Source organism: Podarcis muralis, chromosome 2 (genome assembly GCF_964188315.1).
Source record: "Podarcis muralis chromosome 2, rPodMur119.hap1.1, whole genome shotgun sequence".
In the NCBI taxonomy this organism is placed as follows: Eukaryota; Metazoa; Chordata; class Lepidosauria; order Squamata; family Lacertidae; genus Podarcis; species Podarcis muralis.
In genome coordinates, this window is record NC_135656.1 from 17,044,812 (window position 1) to 17,063,901 (window position 19,090).

Here is a 19,090-nt window from a genome sequence, read left to right on the forward strand (position 1 = left end):
TTTAGTCAAAAATCGGGGGTCGTCTTGGGTGAGCTGATGGCTCCTGGCAGCTCCTGAGTCACCGAGTGTGATTCAGACATGGAGATCACGGCAATTTGGAGTGCTGCTAGCAATAGCATTGTGCATGTGTCGCGAGCACCGATTAGAGTACAGTCTCAGTGACAGCTCCATGTTATGACCTATTCCCAGTCCATGGGGCCCATCTTGAAACTGAAACTATTAGCATTAAGAAGAACAATGGAGGAGGTTCTTGTTAATGCCACCATCTCCCATGGGAATGGCAACAGAAGCTCATTCTCCGTCCCCGGCTGCAATTGCCATCATGTGTGAGAGAGGAAGGTAAGATGCACCCCTTGACCCTCCCACTTCCTGTACATCCCCTCCCTGCAGCCCTCCCTCACATCCTGGGGGCCCAGAGTCTACCAAGGGCAGTGGCGGACAGCGTGCTGGGGCTGTGCCATCCATTCACCAGATCTCGCTCCAGCTGAGTCGGGCGAAAGGCTTTGGGTAGTGGTGAGGTTAAGGTTAAGGGACCCCTGACCATTAGGTCCAGTCGTGACCGACTCTGGGGTTGTGGCGCTCATCTCGCTTTATTGGCCGAGGGAGCCGGCGTACAGCTTCTGGGTCATGTGGCCAGCATGACTAAGCCACTTCTGGTGAACCAGAGCAGCGCACGGAAACGCCATTTACCTTCCCACTGGAGCGGTACCTATTTATCAACATGCACTTTGACGTGCTTTTGAACTGCTAGGTTGGCAGGAGCTGGGACAGAGCAACGGGAGCTCACACCGTTGCAGGGATTCGAACTGCTGACCTTCTGATCGGCAAAGCCTAGGCTCTGTGCACAGTGCAAATGTGCTAGCTGAGCCAATGTGGCACTCCTGCTTCATCACCCCACCCCCATCCTAGTGTGCAGCAGCTATTCAGCTGGAGGGGAGCAAGGCAGCTGCACTAATGGCTGCAGGAGACTGAGTAGGTCTCATTGAGATAAAAAAAAAATTAAATCCCAGGAAAAGCAAAGTTCTTAATTGTTATTGAGTAGAGCAAGGGAGGAGGCTGTGGGGTTTGGCTTACTCTGTAGAACACTTTGCAATTGTCTTACCTGCTTCTGGTATCTAAATCTTATTCCTTGTGAATCTCATGGCAGAATTAAATGCACACCGCTATATTTTAATATATCCCCCAATGCTTTAGCTTAGACAAACTAGCAATATATTTATAATATATATGTTTAGGGTTTTGTTGCGATTTTTTAAAACGTAAGACAGCATTTCTTTAAAATATATATATAGGAGGACAGAGTAAACCAAAGCAAGTGTAGTAAATTAATTTGTTAAACACATTTATTGAATTGTTAACAGTAACCAAACACAACGTATGACCTTTGTAAAACAAGGAACAGAAAAAAATGGATTAATCCCAGTCTTGGCAGTTCCTACTACAGATATGTGATGAGGGGAAAATATTTCAATTTCCTTTATATTTCTTCAGTGATCTATTTACAATACTTATCCCGGTATCTGTCCATTATTAAATAAACAGAAGTTTCCCTTAACAATCTTCTAGTTCTGCTTTGCCAGTAACCAGTAATGAGAGTGATATTATGAGCGCTTCCCAAGGATTACTTGGCACACAGAACACAAACCCACTTGGATGCCGTAGTGAACCACCATGTATGGTATTTTTTTTTTCTTTTCAATGGGGGGGGGGATGATGGGAGGGGGAAGAAGGGAGGAGGGGAACAGAGGAGAAATTTCATATGTACAAAGTCTGAAAAGTCTTTGCTTGGTGAGCTACAGTAGTTTCAGGAAAACAGTATCAAAATTGTAATCATGTTATCGGTAAGATCATTGTCTTTTTGCTTTTGTTAGGACCGATCATCTATGGACAAATTTCATCTAGCTGAATTCCCAACTTGGCATCCGTTTATTTTTTTCTCTTTTCGTTGCAGCACGTGTGTGTGTGCACGCCATCTATGAAGTACAAAGACTGAATGAGGCTGGGGCATTCTGTATTACGTCAATTCACAGTAGTAGCATTCAACTGAGGTTAGGAGTTCTTCCTGCTTCTGTCGCAATCACTTGAGGAGCCATTCGTTTACTGGAAAAGGAACACAACAAGAACAACATCATGTAGGTTTTCCACAGTGGTACCGACTTTTTTAAGGGCAGGGGAAGCTCCCACTTGACTAAAGAAGATCACAGAAGTGCCCTGGGAATACAGATCTTAGGTGAGTCATTGAGAAAAGAACAAAACTCACCTTTTTCCTGGGAGAAAGAGGTAGCCTGCTTGCCCATGGGATGGCAGTTAAGGCAGGCAACTTCTTTAAACTGCTTTGCTGGAGGGGCCTGTGGTTCCTGCACCTCAGTAAAAGCAGTTTAATGAAACCATCTCCCTGCGCCGTACCTATGTGGTATAAGGGCCAGAGAGCAATGGCGGCTTCACCCAGTGATCAGTTGCAAGTGAACCTGCCACCTGCAGACCAGTGGCAGAGGGAGTCTGGAATGGTGGCGGTGGTTTCACTCATGATATACCACTGGGTGAAGCTGCCATCACACTTTGGCCCTGGGTGATGTATCGATACATCGGCCAGGCCTATTGTTGAGGCTGCTCAGCTGAGGCACGGCTTTCGCATGCATCAACTGAGGAGCCTCAGCAAAGCCCCATTGTGCCTTCGGCTCTAGAGGAGGGGTCTTACCCCCCCCCCCCGCTTCTGAGGGCCCAGGTGAGAAGCGTTGGAATGCCATTCTGATGACTGCTCCCAAGGAAGCATGTATTGGACAGCAGTCTCTTTATAATGGGTGTTGGAGGGGCCATGGCCTTGTGCATAGAATTTTGAGGGACACAAAGCGTCCCACAGTGAGAGGAACACCGGGCTGGGGGTCCCCGCTTCATACCCACCGGGGCCATTAGCTGCTCGGGCTCCCCCTTCACAGACCCCAGCCTTGCAAGGCTGCTTTGGGGGTGGGGTGGGATGGCGGCAGCCATTCACTCTTAGATCCCAGCCACGTGTGAGGCTGGGATCAAGTGGTGCATGGCTACTGGGTCCTCACACTGCCCTTCCTGAGTGGCCTTGCAAGGCTCAGATCCAGGGAAGGAGGCATGAACAGCATGCTGTGGTACAGTGGTGCCTCGGGTTAAGAACTTAATTCATTCTGGAGGGCCGTTCTTAACCTGAGGTACCACTGTAGCTTATGGGGCCACGTGGTTTCTGTTCTCATCCTGAAGCAAAGTTCTTAACTATTTCTGGGTTAGCGGAGTCTGTAACCTGAAGCGTCTTTAACCCGAGGTACCACTGTATTTGGTGATGGTATCGCTCCGGCAGTTGCAGTGAGCTCTCTTTGTCCTCTGCTGGGCACCCCCTCGTGGCATGGAGAAACACTCTGCTGATTAAGAGCACCTTCGTCCATTGCTCCTACTGCCCCCCCTCCCCACTATTTGTAGGGCTGCCATATTTCGAAGGGCAAAAAAGAAGACAACAGAGGGGTAGCACCGGGGCTGGCTCAGCTGGGAATCAGGAGCCCTCCCACTCCCCAGCTGAGCTGTGCAAAGGGCCCCCCGACTGCTCGCCTGCTACCAAACAAAAAAAACCTGGACCTTTTCCCAAGTTTAAAAATCCCAAGATTTTAACCCCCACCAATAGAGGATGTATGGCAACCATCTGTCACTTTGCCAAAGAGTTAAAGCTCCCCCTCCCTGCAGGCTCAATGCCCCTTTGCCCTTCCAGCCCCATTGATGGCAACTGGTGAAAGAAAAAACGAGTCACCAAACCATGTGATGAAAATCACATCAAGTTTGGCCCGTTGTGTGCTCACGTGAGATTGGTACACAGGAGCCAACTCATGACAAGTAAAAAACGAAGGTAAAACTTCAGCCTTAGAGTAACACATTGAAGGGAGACAGGGCTTCAGAAAAAGGGATAACGTCTTGTTCACAGTCTGGAAATATGAAGCTGTCTCCCACTGCACTGCTCCATCTAGCTATATTCTTTGACAGTGACCTTCCAGGATCTCAAACCCATTTCTATGTCCTACTTGAAGGACATTGCCAGGGAGTGAATCTCAGGTTCTAATTGTCCTCTCCTGTAAAGCCACTGCTGCTCTCCAAAAACAACCACCACATGATGCTGGTGACTGTGCTCCCAGATACTACCATTTAGATCAGACATGGGGAACCATATGTTGTTGGACTACAGGTCCCATCATCCTTGGCCATCCACTGTAGTCCAATGACATCTAGAAGGCCACAGTCCCCCCTAGCCTGGTCTAAATGAATGGGCAGGATCCATATTTACTATTGGTGTGTCAAAACATATACTGCGGTTCAGAAACATCATTTCTGAAGTATCACTATAGTGAGGTATTTCCTAGTTGCTGACTGGACTGACACACAGAAGCTCTTCCATGGAAACAGCTGTTATTTCTCCTACCCATATCAAATCATTTGAAATTAGGGACATAAAGAGAGGGTTGCCTGTGGAAGTGGCTAATTCTGGCCATCTGGAGGCAACGGCATACTTTTCTCTGCTACCTCGCTGTTTCTCCAACCTTTAGGCCTCTGATATTTGCTGTTTACAGCGGAGGCTTGGCATTTCACTCCAATTTGGAGAGAGAATTTCCCACAGTGCGTATTGTGGAGATTCCTCCAGAATAAGTAATTTCCCCTGTGCAGACATTCAGTCGTTCAAGCCCCTTTCGTTTCCAGCTGAAACTCCTTCAGCCCACCACAAGCATCAGACTCTAGCCAGTACTGTCTGGAGTCATTTTACTTTCCTAGCATATGCTTGATTTTGCTTAATGTTTAAGGAGCTTGCTTGAAACGTTGAGAGTGTTTTGGAGAGCGATTGTTGATCAGTGGCAGAGCCGCAAACAGCCCATGTGAAGGGGCGTTGGGGACTGGCTGGCTGAAGAAGAGTAGTGGGAGCCTGCCTCTTAAGAGGGCTCTGAAGATTTCACTTTAGGGCCCGGAGCCTGATCGTGGGACAGTGAGGAACAGAAGGGTTGAACTGGGAGCTGATAGAAGCAGGAGACTTGAGTGATCAAGGGGGAGAGGGTCAGGAAAAGGTGAGATCCCGAGTGAGATGCTAGAGGAAAGGGGCATGCATAGAGCTTAGTTTCACCAATACTTTCATTACGATGAACCAAGGACACTGCTGTACTGTTGTTTTTCTGCTAATAAAAAGCTGATTGCATTCCTTCTGTGTGTGTGCTTGCCCTGTGGATGACCTGGCTCCTTGACAGCTCCTTGACAAGGGGCCATGCAACTGACCTCCCACCAGCAGAGATGATGCTGCTTACTAGGAGGGAGAGGGGTGAGGTGGGGCGGAAGGCTGTCTGTGTGCAGATGCAGAGGTAGGAGCACCAGATTGACTCTGCTGGTGCACACGCACAGTGCTGACCTCCCCACCTTTCTCCCTTCCGGTCAACAGCAGCTACTCTGCTGATGGGAGAGCAGCGCACAGCTATTGCCTTTCTTGCCAGCCACTACTAGTCTGGCCGGTGTCTTTACATGTGAAATGCCCCAGATTCAACCCAGCATCTCCAAATAAAAGTCGAAAATACCTTTTTTCTCCGTCTGAGAGCTGCTGCTGGTTAAGAGTATTAAAAATCCCTGTGTTACATTGACAAATCATCTCACCTGGTTAAGGCAAGGTCCTGTGCTCCTAAGCCTGGTTGCTGTCAAGGGATGCTACAGAATTATGACAACAAGCATTTAAGAAATGAAAATAATGTTGGGAGCATACCTCTATACTGTAGTTTCTGTGCTCTATTGTTTGGGCAATCTTTTCCCTGTAAACTAAAGTTGATGTTCGTTCGGATACATCGATTGTTGAGAGGCTGGACTGGTCTGAAGTTGTCGCTCATACTCAGAAAAATCTGTGAAGGCTGATTCTGGCTTAGCAGTCGTAACGAATGCATCTGCACAAACATAAATGGACCCACTTAACACAACAAAATTTACATCTGTTAATATTCAGGAGGAAAAAATACGAGCAAACTTTATAACCCAGGACAGACAATTAGTGATAAGTACCCAGAAAATTTACTGTCTGTGCTCTGTTCCCCCCTCTCTTCTGGTTTTTTTTATTTCTGTTGATTATCTGGTAGTGTAATGCAATTGCAACGAAAGCCTGTATACAGTTGTACAGTGGTACCTCGCAAGACGAATGCCTCGCAAGATGAAAAACTCGCAAGACGAAAGGGTTTTTCGTTTTTTGAGTTGCTTCGCAAGACGAATTTCCCTATGGGCTTGCTTCGCAAGACGAAAACGTCTTGCAAGTTTGTTTCCTTTTTCTTAAAACCGTTAATACAGTTGTGACTTGACTTCGAGGAGCAACTCATAGCATGCGGTGTGGTAGCCTTTTTTGAGGTTTTTGAAGACTTTGGTGATTTTTGAAGCTTTTCCAAAACTTTTCCGAAACCGTGCTTTGCAAGACGAAAAATTCGCAAGACGAAAAAACTCGCAGAACGAATTAATTTCGTCTTGCGAGGCACCACTGTACCTTGGACCTCAAACGCCTTGGCTCCTGAACAAATGGCTCCCGAATGATCGAAACCTGGAAGCGAGTGTTCCAGTTTCTGAATGATTTTCGGAAGCCAAACATCTGGCGCAGCTTCCGATTGGCTGCAGGACGCTCCACATTGGTTTTCAAACAGTTCCAGGAGTTGAATGGACTCCCGGAATGCATTCTGTTCGAGAACCAAGGTACAACTGTATAGGCAAATTCAGTTTATTTTGCCTTTAATGGAAAGCTTCCCATTATGGCTAGGAAATAATGCTGTAATGCCTCTTAAGGGACCCTCTGTGTAAGCTCCTTTCCCCCTGAGGAGTGTGTTAAATTACTGCCCCCTCCCATATTTCTTTTCTGTCTTTCACTGCGAAAAATTGTTATTGCAAAGAAACAATGGCAAGAAAGCAATAATTTAATCCCTCACCCCTAGCAGGTGGGGGTGGGGCAGCTGACTTAAGGGCAAAAGCATCATTAATCATTATGCAGGAAGAAATAAAATGGTCTAAGCCTACAGTGAGGAAATTTCAATTCAGGAGAGGGGAACCCCTGGCCAAAGGTTGGATCCAGCCTGCAGTCAGATGTAATCTGCCTCCCCCCGCCCTGTGCCCCCTTCCACTCATCAGTGGTTCAGTGGAGAGCTGCACTTTCCCTCTTGCTCAGCTGGAAGAGCTCAGCATCTTTTGTTAACCATTGCAACGGAGGGGGAATTGCCATTTGGCAATCTGTTTTTCCAGGTGCACATTTGTAATTCCTTGCTTTGCAAGGAGATTATGTGAATAATTTCACATAATAAGGTTGCTGGAAACCTGCCTGTTTGAATGAGCCTAATCACCTGCAAGCTAAGGGGCGGGGCCATGGTGGTGGATTGACTGGGGACTTCAGCCGTTAGTCTTCACTCAAGTCCACCCATTTCCTACCTGAAGGAGCGTCTCAACCCCCATCGCTCAGCCTGTACCCTGAGGTCCAGAGCCGAGGGTCTTCTGGCGGTTCCCTCACTGTGAGAAGTGAGGTCACAAGGAACCAGGCAGAGGGCCTTCTTGGTAGTGGCGCCGGCCCTGTGGAACACCCTCCCATCCGATGTCAAGGAAATAAACAACTATCTGACTTTTAGAAGACATCTGAAGGCAGCCCTGCTTAGGGAAGTTTTTAATGTTTGATGTTTTATTGTGTTTTTAATACCCAGCCAGATGGGTGGGGTATAAATATATTTATCATCATCATCATCAAAATGGGCCACTTGCTCCCACTTAGGTCCTGTCTGTAGGTGAGTGTCCAGGTTATACGTGGCTATGAAAATACTTGGTCACCGTATTTGGAGCCAGAGAGGAATTGTTCTGCAGACAAACTGACCCTGTCTGGAGGTTTTGTCTTACTCATGGCAACCGTCACAACTTGATAAAAGAGCATTTATTCTATCTTTCACATGCACACACACACCCCGAGAACAAAAGAGGCTCCAAAAGCACATCTAAGTGACACATGTGAAGCTGATTCAAGTCCTGCTTGCCTGATGAGACCTTTAGGCAGGAGCCACCGCTAAAAGGTTGCAGTAGGAAGTGACAGCCACATCTTACTAGATTATAGTTTTTAAGACATGGGACTGTCTTGTAAGATTGGTGCCATGAATATCAGAGACTGGTGACTGTGCAGTTCTGTTTCCCAGTAAAAAAAGTATGCATTTAAGCAAAACTGCAGAAGCCAGTTCAGATTACTCATGCTCATCTTGGAAAATAGATATGAAGCCTGAGTATTTCTGGGAGTCCCCAAACCAGATAAGACATTTCCCCCCCAAGCTCAGGTCATTTATACAGTGCAAAGAGATCCTGGAGACAGCTGCCCCGGCCATCATGGTGATTAAGTCTCTGGCAGTGACTGCTCAGCTCCCTTTTCCTGACACTGAGAATCTGGTTGTTTTCAAGGCCCTCTGGCAGTGCTTGGCTCACCTGCCTGCCTGCCACAGAGAAGCTGAGCAGTGATTGGCTGAGCTGCTCTGATGATAAGGCAGGGCAAGGAGAAAAGCTTAGTGACGTATGGGAGAAGGAAGCAGGGCTCTATCAACGCAAGTCTGGAGGAGAGGGGTGCTTTGGGTGAATGCAGGGAAGAAGGAAAGGGGGCAGAAATCTGAGAGGGAGAGGAAAACTAAGTGATGGAATGGGCAGAGAGGCGAGATGTATATAGGGCAGGTTGATTCAGCATCAAGGGAAGCTGTCTACTAGCTCCATCTGGTACGCCGGCTGAGACCCTGCCTGCCTGCTCACTGTCTTGCCAGAGTGGTATATGCTCTGGTTCTCTCCCACTTGGACTACTGCAATGCGCTCTATGTGGGGCTACCATAGAAGGTGGCTTGGAAACTTCAACTAAATCACAATGCGGCAGCTAGACTGGTGACTGGGAGCAGCTGCCAGGACCATCTAACACCGGTTCTAAAGGATCTATACTGGCTCCCAGTACGTTTCCAAGCACAATTCAAAGTTTTGGTGTTAAACTTTAAAGTCCTAAATGGCCTTGGCCGTGTATACCTGAAGGAGCGCCTCCACCTCCATCGTCCAGCCCAGACAGCAAGGTCCATCTCTGAGAGCCTTCTGATGGTTACCTCACTGCGAGATGCGCAGCTACAGGGAACCAGGTGGAGGGTCTTCTAGGCAGTGAAGCCCTCCGTGTGGAACACCCTCCCATCAAATGTCAAACAGATAGACAACTATTTGACTTTTAGAAGACATCTGAAGGCAGCCCTGTTCAGGGAAGTTTTTAATGGCTGATGTTTTATTGCATTACGTTTCATTTGGTAGAGAGGCAAGGAAGACTGGACTTCACTTTTTTGAACTAACCCACCACATATTTCCCCGCACGCTTCGGTTTATTCTCATATTCCTTTACAAAGATATACCTGAAACTCTTAGTCTAACCTGGCCTTGTCAATAGAGTTAGCAATGCATACCTGCATCCTTGTAATGTAGACAGGCTTGTTCATTAGTATCCAACTTGCTGTTTCGTAGCAGGGTGGAATTGTCATCGACCCATCATATGTAATGAAACTAGAGGTTTCGGGGTAAAGTTGTTCGATATTAAGTCCCTGCAGTAAGTATGCATCATCTGTGGGATAAATTGGGGCATCGTTATTAACAGGACACAGCTTTCACATTCACACGACATCTTGAAAGACCTACATTGGCTCCCAGTACATTTCCAAGCACAATTCAAAGTGTTGGTGTTGACCTTTAAAGCCTTAAATGGCCTCGGCCCAGTATACCTGAAGGAGCGTCTCCACCCCCATCATTCTGCCCGGATGCTGAGGTCCAGCGCCGAGGGCCTTCTGGCGGTTCCCTCATTGCGAGAAGCAAAGCTACAGGGAACCAGGCAGAGGGCCTTCTCGGTAGTGGCGCCTGCCCTGTGGAACGCCCTCCCAGCAGATGTCAAAGCGATAAACAACTACCTGACATTCAGTAGACATCTTAAGGCAGCCCTGTTCAGGGAAGTTTTTAATGTGTGACATTTTATTTTTGGTCTCTGTGGAAGCCGCCCAGAGTGGCTGGGGAAACCCAGCCAGATGGGCGGGGTACAAATTATTATTATTATTATTATTATTATTATTATTATTATTATTATTATTATTTGCTATGAGTGTTATGGCAAAGGAACCTAACGCAACTGGCGTGGGGAACCTGTGGCCCTCCAGATGTGGTGATGGAAGTTGCATATTACAGCAACATCTGGGGGCGAAAGGGTCCCTACCGCTGTAACGCAAGGAACTCGAGGTACTTCTGGTCCAACTGCCCTGCACTTAATATTGATTTCTTAACTGCCCTACATGATCAGGAAGAACAACCTGGACAAAACTGCAGTAAACGGTAAGAGAGATTCAGAAGCCTAAATAGGAAAACATTGTCTGCTATGTGGAGTCCCCAATCTACACATGCACCTGCGTTTTATTACCTTGATGGTTCAGGTAGCAGCTCTGACATTTATTTTCCTGACAGTGTATGGTTTTGTCATGGGTTTTGGCTAGTACAATAAAGCTTATTTTGATTTGGACTGCCCTACACTGCAAGGTCGGGTTACAACAGCACAAAATTAATTATTAGCAATAGTTGAAAAACAAGCTACAGTTACAGAAATAGGATGTGACCTATTGCAAATACAACGTGGGTTTGGGGATAAGCTACACAACCTGGCTCTTCTGAGTGGAAAAGCAAGATGGCAATAAATAACGTCCTTCATAGCAGCCCCCCCTTGCTTCAACCACAACATTTCATTGTCCTGATATTTACAGCAAAATACCTCCCCCCCCCAAAAAAAAAGTTTCCCCTGTCAAATAACAAGCAAAGATATTCTAAATATGTGCCGTTTCACAAGTTTGGTGTCAGAAGTGCAAGTTCTCATTCTTAACCTGCTTCACAAAGCTGTTGAGAAGCTAATGGGTGGAAGGGGAAGACAATAAACACATCCTGAGTTTCTGGGAGGAAAACCAAGATGCAAATATCCAACAATGAGCGCGGCAAACACGGGGCAGTTCCACAACTCTCAGCAAAACACCCACCCAAAATCGTTTGCCAACCGTGATAAACAAAAAAAGCATCCTTGCGTCTATAGGAATTTCGGCTCGCTGCAGCTGCAGGGTGTTTGCAGATTTATTTTGTGTTTTATGTTTTGTTTTGTGGATGCTCCACATCAGTAAGTACCAGCCTGGTGATGGCAAGCAGTCCAGCAGTAACTGGGTGGGGGCTCTGGGTTTCTGCCCCATTACAGCAGCTGCTACTGATTCCAGTGGCGGATTTTGAGGTCCACTGCCTTCATCTCTACATCATCTCAGCGCAGCAGCATTAGACGGTCAGCTGGAGTTATTGCTCTCCCCGCCCCCCCTGCAGATGAGGGATGGCGAGGCTGCAAGGCAGTCGCTTGTCTAAGCCCACCTACTGAGGTACTGGCAGAGGTGAGATTTGAACTGGGAACTTCTTAGCTGAAAGCTCCATCTCTGAGTACTGCAGGACAGCCATGCAACTTCAAGCACGGGCAACTCTTCCTCATTACTGTGGCTTCCATAGCTTTGAGTGCACACAGGGGGGCACCAGGACTTGAGCCAGAACGCGACTTTAAATTTAGTAAAACTGCATTTTATCGAGCAGCATGCACAATGAAAATGCTGACCCCCTTTTTCCCCCCTTTTGGTTCGGGAGAGGAGAGAGAGGGAGAGAGAGAGAGAGAGAGAAGGGGTTTGATTAACAATTATTATTTTTTCTGTTCAACATATCCTGGAAAGGCCAAGAGTGTTTAGATTTAATTACCCTTGCACTGCAGAAAAAGATTGTTCTACCTTGTTAAGGTTAACGTATGATAATAAAGCTGCTCAGCGAAGCCTAATGCCCTTTAGTGTGCGCAGTGGGAGTGTGGAAGGCACTGAGAGCTCACTCCAAATGCTCGAGCCAATGAGGAAATATGCTTTTAAGCAAACGGCTGGGCTTCCCACTTTGCTGCTACTTCATCGCATCCTTCCTTCTTTGCTAATTAATGAGCCGTCCCTTTGTAGAAGATTTCAGGGCGCGCGTGCTATGTGCTCAGCTTATAATTAGAAAGAGTCCGAGCCTTTAAAAGCCTCCTGAGCAGATTGGCACCTGTCACACTGTCTGTGCTTGTACAGCAAAGTGCTTAATAAACAACTGTGGCAATTTTTTTGGTCTCCCTCACAGCAGCCCTGCCAGGTTGGTCTTCTAATTTTGCAGATGGGGGTCTGAGGTTAAGAGAGTTTTGCCCAAGTCCATGGAATGAGTGGCAGAGATCAGACCTGAGTTGGTCTACTGGATAGAAGCAGAGCCGTCTTTCCCATAGGGCTTAGAGGTTCGTTGCGCCAGGGCGCCAGCCTCTTAGAGGCGCCCCAGCAAGTGGGGGAGCTGCACGGCTTTGCCAGCGGCCTCCTCTTTCCCTGCACACCCGCCAGCTGTGCCCCATCAACCATATGGCTGGCGTGTGTGCAGCTTGCCTCCCAAGCCTCCGTGGAAGGAGAGCGATCCCTGCAGAGGTTTGGGTGGAACTATATGGCTGGTGGGCATGCAGCTTCCTTCCCAAGCCTCTGCAGGGATTGCAGTGGTATGGGGGAGAGTTGTGCCCCCCATGGCTGGCAGTGCACAGCTTCACCCCCCCATCCATGGTAATTTTGGGGCATTGGGCAGATATTTGCACCCCGGTGCCGCATCTGCTAAACACGGCCCTGGATACAAATGGAGCTCTCCTGGAACACATTGGCATTTGTGCTCCACCGGCCATAGCCTGCCAAAAAGCATATTTCAGGTTTTGCATGATACCCCCCTGGCTTTTTGTTTCATTGACAGAAGCCAGAGGTCATGGAAAGAGCTGCATTAGGTGTACGTTTCTCTCTGAACAGCGCTCCTTCCATTTCAAAGGCATTTGCCCATGTGGCCAAAGGCAATTGGGATGTGAAGTACAGATGGTTCTTTGGATCCCAACCATTGGTGATAGTAGCAGAAGCCTCTCTCTCTTTCTGTGTGTGTGTCTTACAATTTTTTGAAAAAGTCCATTTCCCATTTAGGGGAAAAAAGCACACGGCATTCAGTGAAGTAGAAAGAAAGTACACAGCGGCTGTAGAATTGTATGCAAAGGAAGTTCACACAATGACTCAGAGAGTTTATTCCCAATTTGAACCCAAACAAAAAATCCCAACAGTGTATGATACTGGAGTACCACCTTTTCGCAGTACAAAATAGGGCACTTCAGACAAATGTGTTGTCCCTGCAGCATAAGTGCGACCTTGAGATGGGGTATGAAAGCCACAATATGCAATGAACGTGCAATCAACGGATCACATAAAAAGCCCAAGGTCTCAAAATCTGCTGCTGGTCCTTTTGTTGAGCATTAATAGCATTCCACTTCCGCAATGATGCTTAAGGCTAGTCTAACAAACAAACAAAAAAGGTGTGTTTTGAACAAGAGTACGTGTGGGTCCTTCCCTGCCCCCTGCTTTTGGAAACTAACAGTGGAAACTTTTTTGGATATTAATGTTCGAGCCAGGGCCAGACCAAGACATTTTGGACCGTGAGCCAAACCACAAAATGGAGCCCTTATCAGGAACAAGGGAAGGGGGAGGTATAGATCTACATTGGGTAAAAGGGTGAGAGGAGACCTCCTATTTGCCAAGAGGCTACTGCAGAGAGGGCATGGGGGGTGGCTGCTGAGGAGATGGCAGATCCAGCCTCCAAGGAGCAGTGGCAGTAGCAGCGGGCAATGCATTCCCTGCTGACCCTGCAAATCCTGCCACCTGAGCCAGTTGCCTCACCTTGCCTCATGTGTGGGCTGGCCCTGGTTTGAGCAAATGCAGGTTAAAACTCCATGCACAGCAGAAATAGCCACATTGGGCAAGCAACACTTAATCAGCACTTCCTGAATTTATCTAACATTCCTATATCCAAGCACATTGCGACATAGTGAAAGGGCAAGGGCACAGGCCCTTGATACAGATTTGCATATGCTAATATGCAATTAAGATGACGGAGGGCTAGAATCTCGCCAGCAGAGCATCCAGGTGAAAACATAAAGCATGAAACGAAGAAGAAAAGGGGCATATGATCTGGGGTGCAGCTCAAGAAAGAGACCTGGGATTCAGGCTCCCCTGGCTCCCCCTTTAACAACACTCATGCCTGTATCCTCCTAAAAATATACGGCATTTATGATTCCAGTACAACAACTTGGCAGTAGGAAAACACACATATAGATTCCTGTAACTCTCAAAATTCAAATTATAAATTATGGTGCTGGAGGAGACTCTTGAGAGTCCCATGGACTGCAAGAAGATCAAACCTCTCCATTCTGAAGGAAATCAGCCCTGAGTGCTCACTGGAAGGACAGATCCTGAAGCTGAGGCTCCAATACTTTGGCCACCTCATGAGAAGAGAAGACTCCCTGGGATAGACCCTGATGTTGGGAAAGATGGAGGGCACAAGGAGAAGGGGACGACAGAGGACGAGATGGTTGGACAGTGTTCTCAAAGATACAAGCATGAGTTTGAGCAAACTGAGGGAGGCAGTGGAAGACAGAAGTGCCTGGCGTGCTCTGGTCCATGGGGTCACAAAGAGTCGTACACGACTAAACGACTAAACAACAACAACAAACTCTCAAAAATGTAAAGCAGAGCAAGGTGAAGACAAGAGAGAAAGTGGTGAAATTTGTAATGAGCGATACAGTTGTCCCCACTCTTAACCGTAGTGAGGTCTGAGCTTTTTCCCAGCTCAACCTTGGCTGTCAAACTGATGCCAGGTGGTTCCTTCATTGGAGCAATGCTTGCACCTTCTCCCCCCTCTTCGCCAGCCTGTAATATTCTGCACAGTTTGTGCTCATGCTTCACTTTTATATGCGCCACAATTGTGGCCAATTTCATGGGCTTCTGAGAGGGAGGAGCCAGAAGATACGCTTTGGATTGGACGCACCAGGCACCGTGTGTTGGCTGTTGCTCATGGTGACTTCATGAGGCCCCAAGTAGGTGCAAAGTGTGAATTGTTCTCGTCTCAGAGGAAACGGCTCACTCTAGGAAAAACTAGATGAGCTTGCCCAGGCTTTGAGACATAGCTGTCAACCGTCCCTTATTTGGTGGGAAACTCCCTTATCCCAGTGCCGTATCCTGCTGCTGTCCCTTATTGATGATGTCCCTTAAATTTCCCAGGTTTCAAAGGAAGCAGCTCCTCTCCCTCCCTCCCTGCTGGCCAGGGAGAAGAGAGGCTCCAACTGTATTGCTTGACTGCCCACCCCGCCCCCCTCCGGCCTCCTCTCCAAGGGCTAACCATAGAGGGGGAAAGCGGAGGAAGGACCGAAATCGCTTCTCCCATAGATTTGTAGTGGTAGACTAGCATAGATGGTCTGATCTGTGGGTTTACTTTGGGCGCTATTCCCCGCCCCCTTCCTCCCACCCTGCCTGATGGAACTGAGAGCTGCAGATGGAGCACGAGAGAAAAGATACAGAACTGCAGCAGCATCTTCGTAGCTTGGACTTTGTTTTGCATGAAAAGTGGTTGCTGTTTGTAGTTATTTAATTGCAGTGTTTCATCAGCTGGCATCTTGAGCAGCAACCTCTGGAAACGAAGGGCTAAAAACCAGCGCGGCTCTTCAAAATTATCTGGTCCCTTTTAACTTCATATTTCAGTTGGTTGACTAAAATCCCTTATTTTGGCTGCTGATCCCTTATTTTCGAGGCTGCTGGTCCCTTATTTTCAAATCTAAGTTGACAGCTATGCTTTGAGATCTTCTGGGAAGGCCTTTTCTCAGTCCTGCCACATTTGCAGACACGTTCGATGAGGACACGGGAGAGATAGGAACTTCTAAGTGGCTGCTCCCAGTTTCTGGAACTCCCTTCCATGATCCCCTCTTTCCTTTACTTTCACTAGCAGGCAAATACTTGTTGTTGGGTTCAGACAGGTCTTTTGGCCACAAGCTGACGTCACACACATGATCCTCTGAACACCGGGGCGTGGGGGGCAAGAGTCTTGGCCCCCAGGAGCCAGCACCAATTATTGCCACTGCGACTGCAGCCTACCTCTCAGGTGCAATAATGTCTAAGGCGGTTCCATTCTGCAGATGTCCCCATTGCGTTTTGTGCAGGGTGGATAAAAATCAATGATTAAACAAACAAACAAACAAACAAATAAATAAATAAGTAGGATTTTTTTTAATTTAAATTGGATTTTTTTTTATTTAAATCACATTTTTAAAATAAAATGCTTTTGGAGGAAAAATCTTTCAAAGATAGTTTCCTGTTCAAGTTACATTATAGTTCAAAGGCTATTGATCCGGAAATAAGGATTTGTTTTAAGTTTTTCATGTCTGCTAAAACTCAGTCTAAAGTGGTTTTTTAAAAAAATAATAATCATTTAACCACATCAGTTAACAAACATGGATACATATGCTATAACGTTATTGTTTTAGCTAAATAAATTGTTTAAATTGTTATTAAGGAAATGATTTTTCTCCTTCCACTAAAGTACAGCAGAAAAGTTGTCCAAATATACAGTTAACTTATTAAACCTCACGATAATTTCATAGTTATCTGTCAATGCATTTCTAATAGTATAACCAAATCAGTAATTTTTGATATAACTGTAAAAACTACTCTGAAAATTTATTATTCCAAAAATGAAACCTTGATCTGGTTGTAAATATTAAGATTACACCTGCAAGAATGAGTCTTTCTGTAAAAATATATATGATTTAAATCAAGTCTTACTGACTAGTGATTTAAATCGATTTGATTTAAATCAAATCCACCCTGGTTTTGTGATCCGAAGGGAAGAGGAAGCCCTGACTCTGACTCTTGTTTCCTACTTACTGCAGCTGCTATTTCCATGAACCTCATCACTCTGCTTCCTTGACCCACATTATTACCCTGACTCAAGCGAAGGGCTCGGGACGTGAGGCTGCTTTCGTCTCGCAAGTTTAGCTTCCCAAAGATGGAACTCATGAGGAGGCATCCGTGCCCACGCATGCATGATGCGCCTGAACTGCGGTGGTGGTGGACAAGGCAAGGCATCCCTGCCAGATGCAAGATATTTGGCAAGGCTTTGGGGGACCCGCAGTTAGTGTGGGTGCCTCCTTTGCTCCCCCCCATCTCTTCTCCCACTTCATGGGCTTCATTTCATTTTATTCACATGCTCTGTCTTCATTGCAGAGAACCCCCAGCAAGGCGCCCCCCCCCCAGGCCAGCTGAAAAGCACAAAGTCACTCCAGTAGTGTTACTGGGCTGGAAGACGGTCACAATATACGGTAACAGCCAGAGATGACCTCAGCCCTATTTGCAATGAAGATTGGAAAGGAAACCATCATTTTGCGAGAATTACGTGCGGCTCAGGGTGATTTTGGTTTGTTTGTTTTTCAAGCCAGTGACTGGTTTCTGACTCACCCTGGTTTCTCTCTCTCTCTCTCTCCTTTTCTCACCTATTCATTATTTATAAAGCACGGAGTGTGATGCACAGCATCAAAGAGTTCAGTCGAAATGAGGCATTTCAAATTCTAAAGGCCAAGTTCTCCTAGTTATCACCCTATTATTTTTTCAGCGAGACTGCTTGGGTGAAAAAAGGAGGTAGTTTCTGCTGGGGGGGGGGGAATGAAAAGCCAGGGACACTGAAACACAAACACACACACACACACACACACACACACACACACACACACATGAGTTTTATTGTGACAACTTTGGTCCATCTGCTCTGCCATATGCCCACGCTTTATTATAAATAAACACCTGTAAACAACGCGGTAGAGTCATTAAACGAAAGGCGCAGCCTCAAAATGAGAGGGAATGAAACCTCTGTTAAATTTTAATACTAGAGATGTTGCCCCTAAAACGCATCAATCTGCCTCGTGCAGAGTCTGTCCATCTAGCCTAGCGTTGTTTATGCCCAATGGCAGCAGCTGAGCAACATCTTTCACAAGGGGGTCTTAGCCTGAGACCCTTTTAAAGTGAATTAAACCTGCACATAAGACATCTGATGACCTCTTCTCCACTGCAATGAAAACTTATTCTCGGTTTTGTTCTTGGTCTCTGGTTTTTGGTCTTAGAAGCCATGAAACACAGAATCATTGAATTGAAGAGCTGGAAGGCACCTCTATGGTCATCTATTCCAGCCCCCTGCAATGCAGGAATACAGTGGTACCTCGGGTTACATATGCTTCAGGTTACAGACTCCGGTAACCCAGAAATATTACCTTGGGTTAAGAACTTTGCTTCAGGATGAGAACAGAAATCGCGCAGCGGCGGCGCAGTGGCAGCAGGAGGCCCCATTAGCTAAAGTGGTGCTTCAGGTTAAGAACAGTTTCAGGTTAAGAACGGACCTCCGGAACGAATTAAGTACTTAACCCGAGGTACCACTGTAGTTTGTCCAATGTGGGGTTCGAACCCATGAACCTGAGATTAATACCCTCATGCTTTACCAACTGAGAGGTATATAAATTTAATACTACTGCTGCCAATAAAAAGTACTAGTGAGAAAAGAGTCTTTACAGTCGAAACATCCTAGCTTTGGAATGTTCTCCCCAGAGAGGTTTGTCCAATGCTAACTTTCATGTCATTTTGGTGCCTTTATATTTAATCTATTAATCTATTCTTGCTTTAAAATAATTTTACCTGGCCTATGGTTTTAATGCTATATTTTTTGTATTTAATTTACATTTTTTGTTAAAAGCTGCATTTAGAAATTTCACGGTTACAGGAGGGCATATAAATATTTAAAGCAAACAGATTTGTTGCATGATGGTGGTCTTGTTCGGTTGTCTACTAAAGACATTTACACTCGGGTCTTGAAAGAAACATTACATTTGGTTCCCGAACGGCTTGGCTCCTGAACAAACCGGCTCTCAACCACCACAACCCTGGAAGTGAGTGTTCCAGTTTGCAACCTTTTTTGGAAGCCAAATGTCCAACACAGCTTCCGATTGGGTGCAGGAAGCTCCTGCAGCCAATCAGAAGCCGCACCTTGGTTTCTGAACGGTTCCGGGTGTCAAACGGACTCCCGGAACGGATTAAGTTCGACAACCAGACTGCAGTAAACTGCAGCAGACTGCAGCACAGGAAGTCCAATTACCATGTTA

The 19,090-nt window shown here is 46.6% G+C and overlaps 1 protein-coding gene across 5 annotated transcripts in view; it reads right to left on the minus strand.

Annotated features, from left to right (window-relative positions):
- Positions 1-1,325: 1,325 nt before the first annotated feature.
- The window catches only part of CA10 (carbonic anhydrase 10), a 342,227-nt gene continuing 324,462 nt past the window's right edge, over positions 1,326-19,090 (minus strand). For all 5 annotated transcript variants that reach the window (XM_077923947.1, XM_028711158.2, XM_077923948.1 and 2 more), the window contains 3 exons: positions 9,450-9,604; positions 5,744-5,918; positions 1,326-2,100 (listed from right to left, as the gene is read on the minus strand). In XM_077923947.1, the coding sequence (XP_077780073.1) occupies positions 2,078-2,100; positions 5,744-5,918; positions 9,450-9,604 (353 nt within the window). In that variant the 3' untranslated portion in view covers positions 1,326-2,077. The remainder of the gene's footprint in view (positions 2,101-5,743; positions 5,919-9,449; positions 9,605-19,090) is intronic.